This window comes from Coregonus lavaretus, assembly GCF_964263955.1.
Source record: "Coregonus lavaretus genome assembly, chromosome: 13".
NCBI classification, from domain to species: domain Eukaryota; kingdom Metazoa; phylum Chordata; class Actinopteri; order Salmoniformes; family Salmonidae; genus Coregonus; species Coregonus lavaretus.
In genome coordinates, this window is record NC_140000.1 from 31,176,958 (window position 1) to 31,200,854 (window position 23,897).

The window sequence follows — 23,897 nt, forward strand, 5'->3', positions numbered from 1 at the left end:
GCTGGGGATGATAAAAGGCCACTAAAATGTGCAGTTTAGTCACAACACAATGGAGCTTGCAATTGGCATGCTGACTGCAGCAACGTCCATCAGAGCTGTTGCCAGATAATTTTATGTTAATTTCTCTACCATAAGCTGCCTCAAACATCGTTTTAGAGAATTTGGCAGTACGTCCAACCGGCCTCACAATCACAGACCACGTGTAGGGCGTCGTGTGGGCGAGCGGTTTGCTGATGTCAACAGAGTGCCCCATGGTGGCGGTGGGGTTAGGGTATGGGCAAGCATAAGCTACGGACAACGAACATAATTACATTTTATCGATGGCAATTTGAATGCACAGAGATACCGTGATGAGATCCTGAGGCCCATTGCCGGGCCATTCATCCGCCGCCATCACCCCATGTGTCAGCATTATAATGCATGGCCCCATGCCGCAAGGATCTTTACACAATTCCTGGAAGCTGAAAATGTCCCAGTTCTTCCATGGCCTGCATACTCACCAGACATGTCACCCATTGAACATGTTTGGGATGCTCTGGATCGACGTGTACGACAGCGTGTTCCAGTTCACACCAATATCCAGCAACTTCGCACAGCCATTGAATAGGCGTGGGAAAACATTCCACAATCAACAGCATGATCAACTATGTGAAGGGGATGTGTCGCGCTGCATGAGGCAAACGGGGGTCACACCAGATACTACTTTTTTTAAGGTATCTGTGACCAGATGCATATCTGTATTCCCAGTCAATGAAATACATAGATTAGGGCCTAATGAATTTATTTCAATTGACTTATTTCCTTATATGAACTGTAACTCAGTCAAATCTTTGAAATTGTTGCATGTTGTGTTTATATTTATGTTCAGTACACACACACACCCTGTAGCAATGATAAATGGCCATGTGGGGGGTGGGGTCAGGGTAAATTATCATGAGGGGGGGGGGGGGGGGGGGTAGAATATCTCTTAACGGAACCCTGAACGGTACACTCCTGCTAACTCCTAACAGCTCACAGCGTGCTGATGTCAGTTTTTGAACCGAGGCCAGTCTCACAGATGCAGTGTGGCTTTGACAGGCAGTGGTTGCTAGCCGCTGCGATGCGGAGGGAGACCGCCCTTTTCCATTCATTACAAGTCTCCCTGCTTGGGCCCCACCCCCCAAACAGCGGGTTCACACAAGGGTCATGGGAAATGCAGTTTAGAAGTGAAACGTCAGCAAAGCGGGCCAAACTTACGCTGTGTTTCTCCGCCAGATAGTTAAAAAGGGCCTGTCCATCCCTGAAAAAGAGTAAGAGAATTTCAGTTAGTGGCCTTGTTTCATTAGAGTAACCAGTTGGCTGATGCAGGTTGGGTGTTTTAAGCCCCATTCAGCTGTAATTTACTAACTGTAAGTCGCTCTGGATACGAGCGTCTGCTAAATGACTCAAATGTAAATGTAATTTTTCCATTACTGGACTGTAGCAGACCTAGAGTTGCGGGCAAATCAAGGGTCTTTCATTTTCAAAACAGTTTGAGCTGCTCCTTTGTACTTCAAAAGCAACTTTTGACTGGTACTGTGTGTGCGTGTGTATATACACACCACCAGTCAAAGGTTTGGACACACCTACTCATTCAAGGGTTTTTCTATATTTTTACATTGTAGAATAATAGTGAAGACATCAAAACTATGAAATAATACATATGGAATCATGTAGTAACCAAAGAAAGTGTTAAACAAATCCAAATATATTTGAGATTCTTCAAAATAGCCACCATTGACAGCATTGCACACTCTTGGCATTCTCTCAACCAGCTTCATGAAACTGGAATGCATTTCATTTAACAGGTGTGCATTCTTAAAAAAGTTAATTTGTGGAATTTCTTTCCTTCTTAATGCGTTTGAGCCAATCAGTTGTGTTGTGACAAGGTAGGGGGAGTATACAGAAGATAGCCCTATTTAGTAAAAGACCAAGTCCATATTATGGAATGAACAGCTCAAATAAGCAAAGAAAAACGACAGTCCATCATTACTTTAAAACATGAAGGTCAGTCAATACGGAACATCAACAACTTTGAAAGATGCTTCAAGTGCAGTCGCAAAAACCATCAAGCGCTATGATGAAACTGGCTCTCATGAGGACCGCCACAGGAATGGAAGACCCAGAGTTACCTCTACTGCAGAGGTTAAGTTCATTAGAGTTACCAGCCTCAGAAATTGCAGCCCAAATAAATGCTTCACAGAGTTCAAGTCACAGACACAACAACGTCAACTGTTCAGAGGGGACTGTGTAAATCAGGCCTTCATGGTCAAATTGCTGCAAAGAAACCACTACTAAAGGACACCAATAATAATAAGTGACCTGCTTGGGCCAAGTAACACGAACAATGGACATTAGACCGGTGGAAATGTGTCCTTTGGTCTGGAGTCCAAATTTGCGATTTTTGGTTCCAACCGCTGTGTCATTGTGAGACACTGTAGGTGAACGGATGAACTCTGCATGTGTAGTTCCAACCGTAAAGCATGGAGGAGGTGGTGTTATGGTGCTTTGCTGGTGACACTTAACCAGCATGGCTACCACAGCATTCTGCAACGATACGCCATTCCATCTGGTTTGGGCTTAGTGGGACTATCATTTATTTTTCAACAGGACAATGATGTAACACACCTTGAGGCTGTGTAAGGGCTATTTTTCCAAGGAGAGTGATGGAGCGCTGCATTAGATGACCTGGCCTCCACAATCCCCCGACCTCAACCCAATTGAGATGGTTTGGGATGAGTTGGACAGCAAAGTGAAGGAAGAGCAGCCAACAAGTGCTCAGCATATGTGGGAACTCCTGTTGGAAAAGCATTCCAGGTGAACCTGGTTAAGAGAATGCCAAGAGTGTGCAAAGCTGTCATCAAGGCAAAGGGTAGCTATTTGAAGAATCTCAAATATATTTTTATTTGTTTAACACTTTTTTGGTTACTACATGATCCCACTATTATTCTACAATGTAGAAAATAGGGAGAGAAAAAAATAACGAAAACTCCTTGAATGAGTAGGTGTCCAAACTTTTGACTGGTACTGTATGTATGTACAGTTGAAGTCGGAAGTTTACATACACCTTAGCCAAATACATTTAAACTCAGTTTCACAATTCCTGACATTTAATCCTAGTAAAAATTCCGTCTTAGGTCAGTTAGGATCACCACTTTAGTTTAAGAATGTGAAATGTCAGAATAATAGCTTTTATTTCTTTCATCACATTCCCAGTGGGTCAGAAGTTTACATACACTCAATTAGTATTTGGTAGCCTTTAAATTGTTTAACTTGGGTCAAACATGGGGTAGCCTTCCACAAGCTTCCCACAATAAGTTGGGTGAATTTTGGCCCATTCCTCCTGACAGAGCTGGTGTAACTGAGTCAGGTTTTTTAGGCCTCCTTGCCCGCACACGCTTTTTCAGTTCTGCCCACAAATATTCTATAGGATTGAGGTCAGGTCTTGTTATGGCCACTCCAATACCTTGACTTTGTTGTCCTTAAGCCATTTTGCCACAACTTGGGGTCATTGTCCATTTGGAAGACCCATTTGCGACCAAGCTTTAACTTCCTGACTGATGTCTTGAGATGTTGCTTCTATATAGCCACATAATTATCCTTCCTCATGATGCCATCTATTTTGTGAAGTGCACCAGTCCCTCCTGCAGCAAAGCACCGTCACAGCATGATGCTGCCACCTCCGTGCTTCACAGTTGGGATGGTGTTCTTCGGCTTGCAAGCTTCCCCCTTTTTCCTCCAAACATAAGGATGGTCATTATGGCCAAACAGTTTTATTTTTGTTTCATCAGACCAGAGGACATTTCTCCAAAAATTGCAATCTTTGTCCCCATGTGCAGTTGCATAACCGTAGTCTGGCTTTTTTAATGGCGGTTTTGGAGCAGTGGCTTCTTCCTTGCTGAGCGTCCTTTCAGGTTATGTCGATATAGGACTTGTTTTACTGTGGATTTAGATACTTTTGTATCGGTTTCCTCCAGCATCTTCACAAGGTCCTTTGCTGTTGTTCTGGGATTGATTTGCACTTTTCGGACCAAAGTACGTTCATCTCTAGGAGACAGAACGCGTTTCCTTCCTGAGTGGTATGACGGCTGCGTGGTCCCATGGTGTTTGTACTTGCGTACTATTATTTGTACAGATGAACGTGGTACCTTCAGGCGTTTGGAAATTGCTCCCAAGGATGAACCAGACTTGTGGAGGTCTACAATGTTTTTCCTGAGGTCTTGGCTGATTTATTTTCATTTTCCCATGATGTCAAGCAAAGAGGCAGTTTGAAGGTAGGCCTTGAAATACATCCACAGGTACACCTCCAATTGACTCAAATGATGTTAGCCTATCAGAAGCTTCTAAAGCCATGACATTTTCTGGAATTTTCCAAGCGGTTTAAAGGCACAGTCAACTTAGTGTATGTAAACTTCTGCCCCACTGGAATTGTGATACAGTGAATTATAAGTGAAATAATCTGTCTGTAAACAATTGTTGGAAAAATTACTTGTGTCATGCAAAGTATATGTCCTAACCGACTTGCCAAAACTATAGTTTGTTAACAAGAAATTTGTGGAGTGGTTGAAAAACGAGTTTTAATGACTCCAACCTAAGTGTATGTAAACTTCCGACTTCAACTGTATGTATGTATGTATGTATGTATAGTTACACTGGAATTGCTGGTGCTTGCGGTTGCATTGCATGTAATGCTAAATAATTACCTTCAATCAATCAGTGCATTCTGAATTTGTGATAAATATGTAGTGATTTTGGCAGGGAATATAGCTTGCCTACATGCTTTTTACTTATATCTTTAGTTAAAGTTTCAGTAATCAGGAGCTTGTGTGCGCGGCATGCACACGTGTGTAGATACAGTCAGAATGGAATTAGGTGAGAGACGATATAACTAAGGGAGAAGTTGAGAATGTTGTGATCACTGCAGATCAAATCGCTCATTTGTTCATTTTTTGATGCGAGTTGCTAAATGAAGATAAACACCTGAACTAGAGTCAATGTGAATGAACGGTTGTCTTCGGGATAACATTTCACTTGTCTTTACAGTTAAACGTTTCCCTGTACTCTATAGATATAGTTTGTCAGTTCTAACCATCTCCTGCCTAGAAATGAATAAAGGACAGATTGTCTCCGGTAGCTCCTGGGTAACAATCTTCCCTGTAGAGGGGAATGTATCCCTGCTGAGCACTGTGGGATCACAGTCCTGACCAGTCCCCAGTGATTAATCCAAGTTCCAAGTGGAATACATTGAGTCTTCACTAGGGCTGTGGCGGTCACAAAATTCGTCAGCCGGTGATTGTCAAGCAAATAACTGCCGGTCTCACGGTAATTGATAGTTAATTAACAAACACATTTAGCATCTTCTGGCTTCCACACACAGCCTACAAGCCACTGATGCAGACCTTTGGAACATCTACATTTTAACTTTAGTTGTGATACAAACTTGGGCTATATGTTTGGATTTTTAATACATTCTATGGCTGCATGATGCGACTAATGATGATTTTGAAAAAAAGTCGCATGAAAGGTATGAGCTCTGCTTTGTTTTTTGTTTAGGCTGTAGACACTTCATCAGTCTCTCATTCACAATTTGACAAGCACTTAATAATGCCTCAAATTTCCCGGCGGCATCCCCTTTGTGTGGCCGTAATGCCCCCTAAAAAAATCCATGCCTTTTGTGGCCAGTGGCTATTGTGCCCTCGGGCTAAATATAATAATAATTATTCCCTACTCCCTGCGTGTTGCTTGCTCCGAAGCACCTCTCAGTCACGTGCTCGGGTCTTTCTCACAGCCTTATCGGGGACGCAACTGCGCGCGTCCTTATCCAATTCCGAGGCACATTTTGAAGATATTGGAAGAACAGTCCATATTTACTGTGTCAGCCAACAAGATGAGTAGGCCTAATGAACAGCAAAAGCACTAGCCTATGTCAATCTACTATCCCCCACAGTACAAAAGTTGACCTATTCTATTCTGTGTTAGAAATAAATATTCCAAACATAGTCCGGGACAGTTGTGGGATGCGATAGATCCCAACTTAATACAACCACTAGCATCAAAAAAACCTGTTTTACGCAAGGAGGCTGACGCAACAGATCAGAACGTTTAGCTTAAAATGTTAATTAACAATTTGGCTATTTCTTCTCATTAGAAAGTGCACCAATGCGCACACGGCAGCAGGCTATAAGTGCGAATGTTCCATTAGCTGGAAAACACCATTACCAAAAGTGACCGCAAATGCAATTATGCATGTAATGCTTTTATTATAAAAGGTTAATTTATGGTGAAAATTATCTTCCCCAAACTTCAAACTCACGCACTGCATATGTATGCTAGTTAGGCTCTACACCCTTGGTAAAGCGGATTAATGTGCTTAATTTTAAGAAGTTATTTGGCCACTTTAGTTGTGATACAAACCTTAAAACATGTTGGCCTATGGGATAGTTGTGTGACTATGATTTAAAAAAGTAAAAAAAAACTAAACAAAAAGGTATGCATTGTTTCTTGCCTTACCCTGGGCATCATTCACAACTGATAATATATAATTCACAAGTGATAGGCTAATATTTTCACCAATCAGACTATTCTTGATTAAATCTTGTCTTTACATATACTAAATAATATATGTGTGACATTTGTTTTGATTTAGAATGGACCATTATTATACACCTGTATCGAAACAGGGGCAGGGGGAAAAATGCATGTCATCTATACACTTAAATAGTGAATGGAGGACACATTTTCTGTGGTTCATTTTCATCCCAGCTAGGTAGGCTATACTCCTGCTGTAAAGCGAAGCAATGTGCTTTATATTAGGAATGTTGAGAAATAAATATAGCAGGCCTAGCCTATAGAAAGCTGATGGGATACTAGTATGAAAAATGTATGCACTCACTAACTAAGTCGCTCTGGATAAAAGCGTCTGCTAAATGACTAAAATGTAATACTATTTTTAATAGAGGCCATCACTCTGTTTTCTCACGCAATTGCATAGCCTATAGAAATGTTGCGCAACATGAGCTCTCATGAAGTGTTTGATTACATTTGCATTGATGTCAGAGTGATTAGAGGGACAATAGAGTGCTGAGTACCAGGCAGCTGGCAAGTTTGGTAGGCTACTAATGACCATCAGCAGCAACAGAGCTTGGAGAAGCCTAATTACCGTGACTAAACGGTCACGTGGAATTTGACTGCCTTCACGACTTGTGACCGCCGGTGTGGCGGTAATATGATCACCGTAACAGCCCTAGTCTTCACCAAGACCTGCCCAAGGTTCTCACATCCACAACTGCCTTTCAAGCCACAGTCCCCACAGGGACAACGGCAAGACACCCCACATATCTGCCTTCATGACTCGTGACCGCCGGTGTGGCGGTAATATGGTCACTGTAACAGCCCTAGTCTCCAAGACCTGCCCCAGGTTCTCACATCCACAACTGCCTTTCAAGCCACAGTCCCCACAGGGACAACGGCAAGATACCCCATATACCTAAATGTAGAGGTCTACATTGTGCCTGGAATACCCTTTCAAAAGGTAGAGAGCATTGCATTACTGCCGCCACCTTCTGCACCAAAAGAGCAAAGAAGCAATGGATGTTGACAAACTCAAGATCCATAGAATTGTTTAATTTCCTCAACCTATCAACATGGATGAGAAACATGATCGCAATAATAATTCAGAAAGTGAATGACAGATCATTTGGAGGATTTATTGGCTAGGCCTAGGCTATATTGGATTTGCTTCCTAGAGATAGTAAGTTGAGGGCAGGCCTCCTATGAGGCATGTTGGCAAACAGTGCTCCTAAAAAGACACTCTCCAACACAAATCATTATCTCTACATCACACAGTATTATCCCAAGTGGATAGGACTAGGGGATTCAAATATTGAACCTCTGCCATTTCCAGTCAGGGATGATCCGCTATATAAATCCAAAATCATATCAAAAACACACTACCGCATCCAGAGTAACTTTAGCGGATATTTGCGTGGTACGCTAAAATTGGCATGGCTTGCCCTTTTGGTTTTGTGAAGACAGTTTTTTGGTGACCCGGGACAAGTCTTGTATTGTTTTACAAATCCAATGGTATCAAAACGAATCCCCGCATAACGAGAGAGAAACTGAAACATGATTCTGCCCACGAAGAGAGATTACTCAGAACGTAAATCTGAATAGAAAATAGCAGTACAACAGACTACACTCCAAAAAGTTTAAAGTTACATTCACGAGGCTTCAAAACTCCCATTACAATGGTGTAATGGTCAGTATAAGATGCCTGCTTTGATGATAATAATAATAATAATAATAATAATAATAATAATAATAATAAACAACAATAAACAAACATGTCTCAAACCAAAACCTTTAACAAAGAATTCAAGATTGGCAAGTGGATGAAAAGTGTCCTTTGATGAACTGAACGCACTCCTGCCAAGAAGCCAAGTAAAGAATGAGGACTTGAGTTTAACCAAACTATTTTAATCACGGCAAAGTCAGCGCAGACTAAATGTCCTTAACATTCACCGCAGCATCATGTATCGGTCTCCTCGTTTGAGTTTGCTGAGTTTGCAAGATGTAACCCCCTAAAGCCACTCTAGGGAAATAATTGTATCCAAAATGTACATTTACATTTTAGTCATTTAGCAGACGCTCTTATCCAGAGCGACTTACAGTTAGTGAGTGCATAGACCTTTTTTTTTTTTTCATACTGGCCCCCCGTGGGAATCGAACCCACAACCTCATGAGTTCTCCATGACAGTAGGTTCGATAAATGCAATTGTTGGCTCCTGACCTAAATAGGCTGAGGAGCCTGAAGCTCCAACCAGCCATCATTGCCTGAAGCAACTTTGAATAGAATTGGCACAGGCACATTTATACCACATTAGAGTCCATTTCATAACAAATGTGATACATGTACATCCATTTTTTTTAATTCACATTTGTCCCTTTGTGGTTTTTAAACATGTGCAATATCTACAAGGATTGCTCTAGAGTTAGATACTGTACAATAATTAATCAGTCTACTGAAAGGGTCACTGTCAAGGCATAGCAATGTTTTGATTACCATCATCTCAATTAAATGCCACTTGAACTTCATTCGTTAAGCCTGCAAAGTTAGAGAATCTTACACATACAGCAAGACCACTACTCTGGGACCTCAAGAATTGCTATAGGCCGTATTCATGTCATAAAACGTCAACGATGGACCATCTATAAATGCAAAATGACAACTCCTAAAACATCAGTCAGTCAAATGGTGGGCAGGAGGTTCTAACTCACCTGGTTGACTGCATCTGCTTCGTGGTCTCTGGGTCCTCAAACATCTTCACAATGGGCTCTGTCTCACCCTGTAGCTGCTTCAGCTGAGCCACCACAGTGATCCTCTTCTCCCTCAGGGCTTCACATGGACAGAGAGAAAACAGAGGCTTTGACCAAGGCAATACCCAGGAGAATACGATTATATGCTACATTAATGTGAAAAGATTTGTCGGTTTATACTAGTTTTTGGGACAGTGAGGATTGTATTAGTCATGACTGTCAAATGTGAGGGGGATGGTGTGCAATCAGTTCTGCCGCCATCTTGTGATTGTTTCATCAATAAGTGTAAACAATACAGAACCATGCATAATCTATATCACTGTACAGGTTTATTGAACAACATTTTAGGAGGTAGACTACGCAGTGTGCAGTCTACTTACTGGCGGGAATCTCTTTCTCAGGGAAAAGGTTTTTGTGAACATCCATGGCGAAGTCCACCATGTTGGTCTCGCTAAGGAGATCCAATTTTCCATGAAGCAGTTCCTTCTCATTGTAGATCTAAAAGTAGAAATGGTTAAAAGGGTGGGAAATTGGGTTATTGTAGAATATAAAGTCTCAAATCCTTAACTTGGACTACACAGTTTAAGAGAACAGCTGACAATGACAGATGTAAGGAGTTCAGCTACTAACCTGACTAACAAAGTTAGAAGAAAACGTATTTAGCTGTAATGGATGCCTGGTTGTTAAAGGCGCCCACCAGAGAGCAATGCCACACTCATTTTTACGTAATTCCTGCCCTAGAGCGGAAATGCTTGTTTTGTTTACACCTCCGAAGAATGATGCAAGCTACTTGCACATATTCACGAATTGGAGGTGGGAAAGAACGCTGTGGTGATTTCCACGTGGAGTGGAGAAACATCAACAAATAGAGAACTGACAACTGTGGGTGCCTGTTTATTATAGGATAGACACTTGTGGTTTAGCTGCACCAATCAAAGCATTGAAGCAATAATTTAGTGGTCAAAACCATTCATCTTAGGGCGATGGGGGGAGCAGGGTTGTAAAATGCAATCATATCACACATTTATAAAAATGGTAATGTGTCTTTTTTGGGAATACAGACTAGCAAAAAATGTTTTAAGTGGATAAATTATCCAATGAATTATGTAAAATCTGGTTTAAAAAAAGTGGAAGTGCTAAAACAAGTATGAACCCCCAATTTTAATTTGCTACATGGCTCTGCTTTTTGCTACTGCAAAAAGCTGTTTGCTCAGTTGCGACTTGCGAAGACTAAGAACTTTGCAGGTGTTTCTGACTAATATAACAATGTCATGGTGGTGGGTGGTAAAATTCAAATAAAACCCAGCCCTGAAAAGAAACATGGACTGAAAAATATTAGCACGTCATATCACGAGGAAACACACGGAAAACATCCTATGTCCTCACTTCGGATTTCCCACTTCAAGCCCAAATACATCATACTTTGACTAAAAATGATGACTTAAGAGCCGTCCACACCGAGGACCATAATTATAAAAAAATTAAAGTTATAATTCAAATGAACAGGAGCGTTCAAACTAACGATAACTACAAAAACAGCGGAGAACAATAATGAGAGCTATTGTTGGGATCACTTTCAGAGCGATTTTTTCCGTTCCTCAGACGATAAAACAATGACAACCAATCAAAAATGCGTTCTATTGCAGCATTCTTGGTTCTAGCTGCACGAGGCTGCCCCGAGAGGAGATAAGGCAGAGCGCACAGTAAGCGTTCCTGAATAACTGAGCATGTGTGAGCGTATTTGTGGCCAGATTAATTTTAAGACGACTTCAAAAAATGATGAGCCACAACAAACAGAAGGCCATATTTGCCGATGGTAACCCCATCTGTTAACGCTGATACAGCCTGACAAAATACACACAATGACTGTCCTGCTAATATGCCTTTCTGGACCTTATTAGTCTCATTCACTTCCTTTTTGTGACCTGCACTGTTGGAACATAATAATTTCACTGTACCCTGCGATTACAGTGAGGGAAAAAAGTATTTGATCCCCTGCTGATTTTGTACGTTTGCCCACTGACAAAGACATGATCAGTCTATAATTTTAATGGTGGGTTTATTTGAACAGTGAGACAGAATAACAACAAAAAAATCCTGAAAAACGCATGTCAAAAATGTTATTAATTGATTTGCATTTTAAATGAGGGAAATACGTTTTTGACCCCTCTGCAAAACATGACTTAGTACTTGGTTGGCAATCACAGAGGTCAGACGTTTCTTGTAGTTGGCCACCAGGTTTGCACACATCTCAGGAGGGATTTTGTTCCACTCCTCTTTGCAGATCTTCTCCAAGTCATTAAGGTTTCGAGGCTGACGTTTGGCAACTCGAACCTTCAGCTCCCGCCACAGATTTTCTATGGAATGAAGGTCTGGAGACAGGCTAGGCCACTCCAGGACCTTAATGTGCTTCTTCTTGAGCCACTCCTTTGTTGCCTTGGCCGTGTGTTTTGGGTCATTGTCATGCTGGAATACCCATCCACGATCCATTTTCAATGCCCTGGCTGAGGGAAGGAGGTTCTCACCCAAGATTTGACGGTACATGGCCCCGTCCATCGTCCCTTTGCTGCGGTGAAGTTGTCCTGTCCCCTTAGCAGAAAAACACCCCCAAAGCATAATGTTTCCACCTCCATGTTTGACGGTGGGGATGGTGTTCTTGGGGTCATAGGCAGCATTCCTCCTCCTCCAAACACGGCGAGTTGAGTTGATGCCAAAGAGCTCGATTTTGGTCTCATCTGACCACAACACTTTCACCCAGTTCTCCTCTGAATCATTCAGATGTTCATTGGCAAACTTCAGACGGGCCTGTATGTGTGCTTTCTTGAGCAGGGGAACCTTGCGGGCATTGCAGGATTTCAGTCCTTCACGGCGTAGTGTGTTACCAATTGTTTTCTTGGTGACTATGGTCCCAGCTGCCTTGAGATCATTGACAAGATCCTCCCGTGTAGTTCTGGGCTGATTCCTCACCGATCTCATGATCATTGCAACTCCACAAGGTGAGATCTTGCATGGAGCCCCAGGCCGAGGGAGATTGACAGTTATTTTGTGTTTCTTCCATTTGTGAATAATCGCATCAACTGTTGTCACCTTCTCACCAAGCTGCTTGGCGATGGTCTTGTAGCCCATTCCAGCCTTGTGTAGGTCTACAATCTTGTCCCTGACATCCTTGGAGAGCTCTTTGGTCTTGGCCATGGTGGAGAGTTTGGAATCTGATTGATTGATTGCTTCTGTGGACAGGTGTCTTTTATACAGGTAACAAGCTGAGATTAGGAGCACTCCCTTTAAGAGTGTGCTCCTAATCTCAGCTCGTTACCTGTATAAAAGACACCTAGGAGCCATAAATCTTTCTGATTGAGTGGGGGTCAAATACTCATTTCCCTCATTAAAATGCAAATCAATTTTTAACATTTTTGACATGCGTTTTTCTGGATTTTGTTGTTATTCTGTCTCTCACTGTTCAAATAAACCTACCATTAAAATGATAGACTGATCATTTCTTTGTCAGTGGGCAAACATACAAAATCAGCAGGGGATCAACAAAAAAAAATCCCCTCACTGTACATGTGGAACCCTGTGCATGTGACTAATAAACTCATAATAGTAAGCTAATGAATGCTGGGTTGCATCCGTTTCTAACTTAGACTAGAGATGTTCTTGGAGTCCCAGGAAAAGCTAGACTACAATAGCTTGTTGTATACTTAATTCAAGCATCTTATTTACTACTACTAGCCTATCTAGAGTGATTCCAGCTTGCTCTTGCTTGCTGAATGTAGAATAGGGGAGTTTGAAAGGGGAGAGAGCGAGTGTGAGTGATGGTGTGATCAAAATACACCATATGAGTAACCTTTCTGGACCTTAAAGGGATACTTTGGGAGGCCCTTTATCTACTTCCCCAGGGTCAGATGAACTGGTGAATACCATTGTTATGTCTGTGACCAGTATGAAGGAAGCATGCTAGCAGATTCCCATAGACTTCCAGTCATTGCGCTAACGCTAGTTAGCAATTGCGCTAGAAACTTCCTTCAAACTGCACACAGAGACCTAAAAATGGTATCCACGAGTTCATCTGACTCTGGGGAAGTAGGTAAAGGACCTCATTGCCAAAATAAGTATTCCTTTAAAACTGTGGAGAATAAACCAATAACTGATCTAAATGGTTGCATAATCAGGCCTAGGCTGTATGCAGTTATTCGTCATGAAGCATTCTAAACAGGATGTTTGAGCGGTTATTCAAATTACCCTACATCACTGCAGTTTACAGCCCTAGACAATTGTGCATTCACTTGATAACAATAATACATTCCACTGTGTTGTTGTAGCCTAGGTAGAATAATTTTATTGTCAAAAAATTTAGGCCTAATCAATAGTGGAGCTTTGAGGTTCCGGGACTGCAGAACGCAGCCTGGTTGAATGCACATGACTGCCATCTGTAAACTATTTTTTCTTGCACTTTGACAGGTAAATATTTATATCCCTACTATTTATTTAGCTAATGAACGGCCTAATATCTAGCTTCTTACTTCGGCTACACATATCTAGCCCCTCTTCCAGCTGTTTCTGTGCGCAATAGGCTATGCAAGCCTCTCCGCTATTCCTCTTCACATGAAATCCAAGGAAAAGCTATAGGATATTTATTTTTTGAATTTTTTATACTAGGCCTAATATTATTTTCCTGGAGAGAAGGAGGCTTGCTCTTGCTAACCGCTAAATGTAAAATAGTCCTAGGCCAAATGATCTGTCACACAGGTCAGACATGAGCACAGCGAAAAAGATACAAACAAATTGACAATCATTAGAAAAATGGAAATCACTTGCAAACCACGAGAGACATGCAAGCATTGTCATGATTTAAAGTTGCGTAGGCTAAACAGCATGTTTTTGAATTACTAAATTTACATTTCTATATTACATGTACATTGAAGTATTATGTGCAGTTGTCACTATGGACATTGAACACACCCTGAAGCACTGAATGGTCGTGTTAACACATTATTAATAGGCCTACAGCTTGTAGTAGGATGCGTTGATTGATTGGCAGGTGTCCTGCAGAATGATCCGCTGGTGTGGATGGTTTATAGTCATCGTCCTTGGTGTGGATGGCCCTTTATTCACTTCAATCGTTGTGCAACGTCATGGGTAAGCTCTGGGCATCGTGAATTTCTGTTATTGCTTTGTGGTAACGTTACTTTAATGCATATCTAGTGTTTATAGGTAACTAGTTATCAACCTTTCTAACTACTAGCTAGCTAACTAACAACAACAGTTAACGCGTTAGCTAGTTGACAAGGACAGACTAGTTAAATACATTCTCGAGACGAGCATCTAGCTAGCATCTAGGAGTCATGTCACCAAGATCTGCAGATATGAATGTTGAAAAATAAAAGCTCAATACATGTAGCAAATGTTTGTTCACTAGGCTAGCCAGATAACGTTAACTAGTTTAATTTAGGGAAGCAGCAGCCGCCAGTAACTGTTACCGGTTAGTTAGCTAATTAACTAGCCTAGGCTAGGTTTAAAAATAAAGTTAGTTAAGGTTACCTAGTTTACTTAGCGTGCTGCAGTTAACGTTATGCAATACGTTAATATAAATCAAACTGACACCAACATAGCGTTTACTAAATCACCAATATAGCTAGCTAGCTATCTAGCTAACAGAATAAGCATATGCTAGTTAGCAAGCTAGCTCAGCTGTCTGTGCTGCTGGACCTGAAACAGCGCGAGGCCCCAATTCATGGGAGACTCTTTCACGCACGTGGCGTTTACATTTTTTATATGGGTTATTTACACACTTCTACCGAAAACCTAGATTGTATTTACAATTTAACATAACCCACGCATTTACCTCTTTGACAGAAAGGAATTCCAGCAAAGGAAAGACGAGATGTCGGTCCAAAAAATGGGCAATTTTGGTGGTGAGGTCGTACTCAGCCATTTTCACCGCGAGAGAGGAGGAAGTACACGTGAAAACGTGTTACGTAAATGACCAATCAGCGTCACTTTCAGCATCAGTACCTGCACGGATTGGCCATATTGATTATTAACAAATATTAACTACTACTGATTATTAACTATTTTAAAGAAGATAACGACGATAATGACCATGTCTAATTATACTGTACATTATCTTACCTGGCTGTTCCAACAAAGCGAATTGGAGGCACATTGTAGAATTCAAGATTCATTGTAATAAATAATAATAAATAAATTGGTCATTTAGCAGACGCTCTTATCCAGAGCGACTTACAGGAGCAATTAGGGTTAAGTGCCTTGCTCAAGGGCACATCGACAGGTTTTTCACCTAGTCGGCTCGGGGATTAGAACCAGCGACCTTTCGGTTACTGGCACAACGCTCTTAACCACTAAGCTACCTGCCGCCCCATTGTAGCATTCAAGATTCATATTCAAGATGTTCTTTTTTTCTTAGACATTTTTGTAGACAAGATAAAACACATTTTTACATTTTAGTCATTTTAGCAGACGCTCTTATCCAGAGCGACTTACAGTTAGTGCATACATTTATTTTTTATTTTTTATAAATTAGTGGATTGAGTAGCCTTCAACTAATAAAACAAATGTACAACACTGATAAAGTACCTCATGGGAAGTGCAAACACTGTCTCACAATTTTCCAGTCCTAATTTAGTTTATTTATTTTTAATTGTTCCTGATAATGGCATGTGCATAAAGGCATTTTCTTCTAATTAGACTTTGCAATTAGAGTATTATTAAGTTATCCCTTTGGCAACCAATTAGTTAATATTGTTTAACTTTTGTTGTGAGTGTACAAGTCCTTCTCTTGTGACTCGCAGGGCTGTCTCATTTAAGATATTTTATAATGTGGAGTGCACTATGTGCACGCTCAAATGGAAATGTGTATTCAGCTTTTCTCCTGCATAGGCCACTCAAAGGGAAGCATGACTATGTAGTAAACCTTTCAAGACTCCCATAATTTCACTGTAGTGTTGATACAATGAAACATTTCATTTATGAAGGGGTTTGCAAAAGCAAACCCCTTTTCCCTCACTTCAGTAGATGCCTCATAAAGATGCCCATGTGTTGGCCATACCCAGCAGTGAAGAGCCAATATCAGATATTAAATGGTCCATCTCTAATAGGTTCCACTACTACCTTGTTTGCTTGACAACCACATGGCACTGTCCTATAGCCCCAAACAATTGCCCCTTTTTACTGTGAAGCTCTCTCTCTTTCTCTCTGCCCTCTGACTGCAGGTAGAAATTAGTCATAAACAGACACCACTCACCGTGGCCGATGCTGTTTTACTGGGTGCTTCAGACATAGCCAGCCCTGGCTTAAAGTCTGTGCTCTTTAAAACTCGAAGAAGAATCAAAAAAAGTTGGAGAAAAACACCAGCACTGCTCCTATGTGTCCTCTGCCCAAGAGTTTTGAGTAAGGTTTTTTGAGTAAAGGATCTTTCAGATCTTTTAATTGTATTGTTAATTGTATTGTTTTTGCACTAATTTCACAAATGTCCCTATAATTTGATCTCTAGATGCTCGCTAGTTTGTTATTTTGTTCAGAGAGTGATTTAAACCTTTAATTTCCTTCAACATTTTATGTTGAGCTCTCACAATCATCAATAACTGACACACGGATCATTTAGCAATATTTTGGCCAATGGTAAACTATATTTACCCAGCTAGTTCTGAGGTGGATAAAATATTTGCCAAAGAATAGACCCATCTTTCAAAAAGACAAACATGCCTCCATTTGGCCCACATACTTGTAGGCCTAGCAGTGACTTCACTCTGAAAATTGCTTTTTTGTTGTTTTATGATATAGCTTACCCTTTGTTAGCATTTGGATCACCACTGACAGAACAGAATTCCTTTTGTGAAAATGGCGCCAAATTACTTTTGCTTACTGCTTTGACAAATTTGGCATATTCACTTATTTAGCAGTTTTACTACTTGGGAGTCCGTCCATGAAAATGCCTGTGAAACGATTATTCATGGTTTATTATTAAGAAATTACCAGCTATTACTAAGTGGTTTGGTTTTATCCAGAAGAAGTGCACTGTTTAGTCTTTAATATTTTTTTCTGTTGAGATTTGTCTTCCTCAGTTTTTTAAATCATAAGATATGGGGATATATTTTTGCCAAGTGAAAGTGTAAATATTATGACAACAAACCCTGATAGGATTGGTGCTTCTCTTCCAACTTTGTTAGCAGATTCCAACAACAAAACACACCATGGTACAGAAATGTACAAACCGATCTGGAGAAGGCAAAACCTAACATTTGCAAACAACAGCCAATAAATATTTTTCAACCATAGGTTAAATACCACAAGCTAAATTATAATTGACAAAGAATCTTGTGTTTGAAAGACTGATTCAAAGGCCAAATTGTTTTGGTTTCTCTTATTTCATCCAGCCAGGGTTTTTAATGAAGGTGCCCTGGGGAGTATGTTGGAAAAATCCAAGCATGGGAATACTCTCTCCTCTTAAGATGGAATTCGTTTTCTGTTGAAGGGATTTTTATTTATTTCAGGAGCTATTTACATTTCCCCCTAGTAGGACTCTAAGGGGCTACTGTGCTGTATTTGAATTATGCAAATTTCATTTGATAAAAGTCATCACACGAACTACACAATTTACCCAAAATAAACATCTATCAGGTTTCAGAGTCACACTAAAAGCTGTGATCACCTTCCCTTGCTGGATCCTTTCAGCTGGTTATTTCCCTACTCTGAGAAGCAGAATTAGGCCTATGTGTTTTACGGTGAATCATACCTAATTGTGGCTTGGTGGAAGTTTTAGGAAACTGTGAGAGCTAAAGTGATTAACACATCGAGGTTCCAACTAGAGGGAAACACTTACACAGCAAATAGGGGACCTGCCCGCGTTAGTCATTTGAGGTTACTCAACCTGAGCCTTTCTTGGACCTGAACACCGCTCTGAGGTCTATAGACTTCAGGGCAGACCCCATTTTGAATGTTATTATTTTATAGGGCTACTGTACTTTACTGATGCGCTGAGTGAGCTCATAGCTCACAGCCCATGCTCATGTGTGCACAGTTGTCATCCAAAGATATATGCCCTCACTGGTGGGACTGCTGCGACAATGGTTTAAAGTGCTGTACTACCCAAAACTAAGGTGGTCTTGCCTATCATATTGGAATCTTCTTGAATGTTGTGTTTACTCACTGTGTATGGAAATGGGTGGTAACATGACTGCGGAAGGCAGAACTGTTTTCAATAGTAGCCCTGGTAGTTCCGGATGTTGCTACTTTTTTACTACTTCTTCTGTCTGGAAACTTTGTGGTGCGGACTCCTCAGAATGTACTTGTGAATGCAGAATGCACGCCTACGCACTCTGCCCCTTTTTGACACTGAGAGGTGTTAGCATACATAAACATGCACACACAATTTACCCCTAATTTATTTTGTTCTCTCATTAGATGGGTTCCAGTCTGGACCGTCCAGAACCGGAGGGCCTAGTCCAAGTTCTTGACAGACTAGAATAGACACTGGAACCTTGGAGCCAGACTCTGGAGACCGCACCAGGAGGTTGGGGTCAACCCAAATCAGACCTTTCCAGCTGGAGGGCCTGACACTACACTCTCTGTCTGTGTATTGCAAGACCCCGCTGCATGCGCCTCAGTTCAGCCTGTAGCTGTGTGGAGTTATTGTTTAACCACAAAGTTGAACCTCCCCATTGTTCTGCATCACACTCAATCTCTGTGGGGAGGCAGGGTGGTCTCCAAATTAGCTATGGCGGCTGGGATATATTTCTGACTGTACCTTAGTCTAGTCGACCACTGCCAAGGTTCTTCTCGGTCAACCAAACCATGTAGGAAAGGCAAAAACACACAACTAATGAGGAGATCCCAGCAAGACCCAGAAACATCACACAGTCATGCTAATGAAGAAAGTGATCCAGAGTGGAGCCTTGTAAAACACTACATCGATAACTGGCGTAAATACACAGACCCACTTGCTCATTTCTGTTTCCTTGAATTAAAATTAAAATGTTGTGAACGCTATAGGCGGAGGCCTTTGGAGACTGTAGGTTTGTGGCCACACATGATCCATCTGTCAGTATATCCCAGTCCAATAAAAGGATGCTGTCAGAAACATAAACATATTTCAGCATGCAGAAAAAGGATCCATCTCTTGATGTATGTGTCTTTCAGATGATAAATACTTTTCAGCTTTTCCTAACTGGATCAACTTAAAGGGCCAATAGTGATAAACCAGGGATTCCATGAAAAACCTCAGCTCTCTAGTTCTCTGAAAGCCTCCTCAGTCAACGATTCCAAGAGAGGAATGAAGACAGACAGTGCCAAAGACACCCACCACCAGCCTCTGTTCTCTCTAATATCTGTCAAAAAATACATCAAAACGATCTGAAGACAAATGCCTCTGTGCTGGTTGTTGCAAAGCCAAGCATCTCCTCTCAATCTGAATGCCAGTATCTCATATGCATTTCAATTATCCTTTTAGATATGCATCACCTCAGGTTATAAATCAGCAGCCCACACTCCTGATCCAGAGCCCAATGCTGACATCAGCAGCGTCCGATTCGATGGCAGTGGGTTCGGGGTTATCGACCGAGCCAGGGGGCCAGAACACAATACAAACTCACAGGCAAGGCACCCAGTTGCATCAAGCATGGCAGAACATCTGCACAGCACATGTCAACCTTTTACACCAAGAGTAACATGTAAATACTTTTCTAACCCCGGAGAATCCTCACATGGCCACGTGTCATATTATGTCTTAGGAAACATAGAGGAGATGTGTGTTCATGTGATGCTGTAATCCTGTAGTTAGTACACTTCAGTAATATTATCCACTCAAAAAAAAGAGTTAAGCAAACAGAGAGAGAATATTTGACCCCCCTTGGCCCCAACCCTACATGTTCACTCCTCATGATATGCATAGCTTGATTTCCCCTCTGCAATTTTCTCTGAAAACATGACATTACAGGGAATACAGTGTTATCTAAAAATGTGTGGTCATGGACAATACATGATTTTGTCTCATCGCTGCAACTCTCCAACGGGCTCGGGAGGCGAATGTCGAGTCATGCGTCCTCTGAAACATGACCCGCCTAACCGCGCTGCTTAACACCCGCCCGCCAGCCACACCAACGTGTCGGAGGAAACACCGTTCAACTGACGACCAAGGTCAGCCTGCAGGCCCCGTCCCACCACAAGGAGTCACTAGAGCACGATGAGCCAAGTAAAACCCCCCCGGCCAAACCCTCTCCTAACCCGGACGACGCTGGGCCAATTGTGCATCGCCCTATGGGACTCCCGATCACAGCCGGTTGTGATACCGACCGGGATCGAACCCGGGTCTGTAGTGACGCCTCTAGCACTGCAATGCAGTGCCTTAGACCACCGTGCCACTCGGGAGGCTGGTCATGGACATTCTTACTGGAAAATAAATGTGAAATCCAATAACTCCATGATCATGCTATTTAGCAATGGCTTCCACTGAAGAAGGGATGGGATTTGTTTATACTTCTTCATCTGGATTCAGAATTTTTGGAATGATTGCAGTTGCATATATTTATGTAACTTAGTTGAAGGCTCTGAAGAAAACCACTCTCAAAACAATTGGAGGAAAGTAATTATGAGAGTGAACAAGGGCCATAACTTCTCTAAATGGTAAACCTCAACTCGGACCCCGGGAGGATGTAGAAGTGTTCTATGTTTCAAGCTGTAACAATAGCTTGGGGTTAAAGGTCAGACCACTACTGCTCGGGATACCGTTACTGAGAAGGGCCACCATCTGTGAGGTTAGCTCTTAAGGGAGACTCAAATTTAGGCTTTACTCAGATTAAACTTTTTTCCCTAATCTTAATCAGTGCCAGTATAAAGTTATATGAGGAAATCAACGTCCAAACATGAGAGGGTATCTACAGTAGATGACAGATTGGTCACTGTATGGCGTATCATGTGTGCATGAGAAGTCAAAATTCAAAGACTGAATCTGTATCCTTTTGTTAAGTTTACAGTAATTGATATAGAATAAATAATGTTCCATGTTGCAGCATAATATCAAGCACCTTTTTTTATTTCAAACAAAGTGTGATTTTTCTTCACAGGTTGGCATTGAAAGATAATAAAACATTTCTCTCATACTATTGTTAACTCTGCTAGAGTGCTCAACTACTAGGATAAAGTCAAGGAAATCTGAATTCAGCTTCAAGCCTAATACTTAGTCAGGGATGTAGTTGATTTTGTACCTCAACCCATATCATGATGGGACATTTCATACCTGCCTAAATTGCAGTGGGTTACTTGTGGGTGAACACATCTGAACACACATGGGGAATGAGTCTTTTGAGAGTCTTCTCTTGCTTGGTGATGTTAAACTTGTTTAAAATGAATTTAATGAGAAAGAACGGTGGACATTAAATCCAATCCAGCAACACATAATGTACTGCATGTGGTAATACACTACTCCACTATGAGCAATCACGCTACTACACTAGGTGTCAGGGGAGCCATACATCCTGAGCTTCTAACTGTGTGAGTAACGTTAATTACTTGTGCGGGGCTGACATTGAGCTGAATATTGTTCTTGGCATTGAAACCTAGGGAGTGAGAGAGTGAGGTAGCTAAATTGTGATGGGCCACAGTTTTCCCGCTCTGGGCCTCTCACGCAGGCTAAGGGTGAGGTCAAAGGGTGCTACGGAGAGGAGATCATCAGAGGCAACGTGTGCTGAAGTCATCTGTAGAGAGTGATTCGCGGTGAGCTGAAAGCAACTTGGTCAGACAGGGGTCGTAGTCAGCTTTCAAAGCAAACACAGCACAGCTGGCTCCAGAGGGTTTAGCCCAAACATTGTTGCTAATTGCATCTGTCTTCATTTTCCACAACCGTATGACACCAGTGAAAAAGAAAAGGCTGGAAACTAACAGGAACTGTTTCAAAACCGCAGAGCACCTAAACTCCACATCAATTTTCAGGCCGTAACTGTTCATTTTAGTGATTGCCAACTCTGATTGCTTCTGTCAGAAATCAAAATATAATGCCTGTGCAGTGTTTCTACTGTAAGCTTGTCTTTTTGAAGACAAGGAAAGGAGACTGAAAGGAAAAATATATATTCAGTGGACAAAACATTATGAACAACTTCTCTTTCCATGACATAGACTGACCAGGTGAATCCAGGTGAAAGCTATGATCCCTTATTGATGTCACTTGTTAAATCCACTTCAATCAGTGTAGATTAAGGGGAGGAGACAGGTTAAGGAAGGATTTTTAAGCCTTGAGACAATTGAGACTTGGATTGTGTATGTGTGCCATTCAGACGGTGAATGGGCAAGACAAAATATTTAAGTGCCTTTGAATGGAGTATGGTAGTAGGTGCCAGGCACACCGGTTTGGGTTGCAACTCAATATTAGGAAGTTGTTCTTAAGGTTTTGTACACTGTGAATTGCATGTCCCACGTGCCATTTGTGGGGCTCTCGGAACATGAAAACCTACGTAAGCAGCAGTCAAGGAGCACAATTTGGGTTTTCAGGACGGTTGCTATTGATCTCTCCTCATCGTGACATTTTAGCTGAGTGACCCTCTCTTTTTCACTACCTCCAGATACAGCTGCATCTCATGCTGACAACGTTAGACAGCTTGTTAAACCTGTGCACAGTACAGAGGGCCTTTACCATCATGGCCTCTCATCCTCTGAGTCAGGCCCCAACGTCTTTTCTGGTCGTTGGTGCAGGTCGGGAAGAGAGCAGGGCCATGGCCTTTAACAGTACCCTGGCAGAGAAGGGAAAGCCTGTTACCCCGAAGGACAGTGTTTGCTTGTTTTAATGTGGTCGCCTCAGTATTTTCGTTTCCAGCAAAAACCTGACCACATATCAACTGACTGCCATGTGCAGACTTGAAAATTACAAGTCCACGGATCGTTTGAGCTGAACGTAAGTTCAACCGCACATCATGTTATTTTTTGTATCCCTGACAGAGATGATGACATTTTATAGTCCTCTTGTACTTGCCCAATAATGACCATGCTCTGCCTTTTTACAATGGCAGTGTCCTGTAACAAAACAGTGCTGTTGACCTCAGACAATAGAACAGTAACAAAGTATCTACAGTGCAGTGAGCGGTACTGGGGATGACATCAGGATTCTGAAATGTTTCTGTAAGTGAGTTTGTGCTGAGTCCACCTCAACAAGTGCGTAATGTGGTAGTGGAGTGTGGCGTGGAACTTACAAAGTCAGAGACATGGGATCGACAGTCAGAGGCCCCTTGAGAGGGAAATCAAGAAAAGTAAGACACAACACAGCATCTCAAATGTGCTTTCAACACACAATTCCCACTTTCAGTGGTACTATTCCTGACATTCTGCTTATCCTACCTCAGAAGAAAATGAATTACAAAACTAAGCACGAGACTATACAGCATCGCAGACCCCTTTCCAGCCCTCCCTGGTAACAACCACAAATCTATCCAGGCCTCATGAAAGCTAGGTGTAAGATGAATATAAATTTAGCGTGAGCAGTATTGCAGAGCTCGGAGACCTAAACCTCTGGAGAGGGCTAGGGTTACGGTTCAGACCCTGTTTTGAGGTCGGTTGAAACAGGG

The 23,897-nt window shown here is 41.7% G+C and overlaps 1 protein-coding gene across 1 annotated transcript in view; it reads right to left on the reverse strand.

Annotated features, from left to right (window-relative positions):
* LOC311140709 (eukaryotic translation initiation factor 3 subunit E) overlaps positions 1-15,297 on the reverse strand; it is a 46,296-nt gene extending 30,999 nt beyond the window's left edge. The window contains exons 1-4 of the mRNA XM_084175893.1: positions 15,176-15,297; positions 9,714-9,831; positions 9,295-9,412; positions 1,237-1,279 (exon numbers count right to left, since the gene is read on the reverse strand). Of these exons, the coding sequence (XP_084032019.1) occupies positions 1,237-1,279; positions 9,295-9,412; positions 9,714-9,831; positions 15,176-15,265 (369 nt within the window). The 5' untranslated portion in view covers positions 15,266-15,297. The remainder of the gene's footprint in view (positions 1-1,236; positions 1,280-9,294; positions 9,413-9,713; positions 9,832-15,175) is intronic.
* Positions 15,298-23,897: the final 8,600 nt, after the last annotated feature.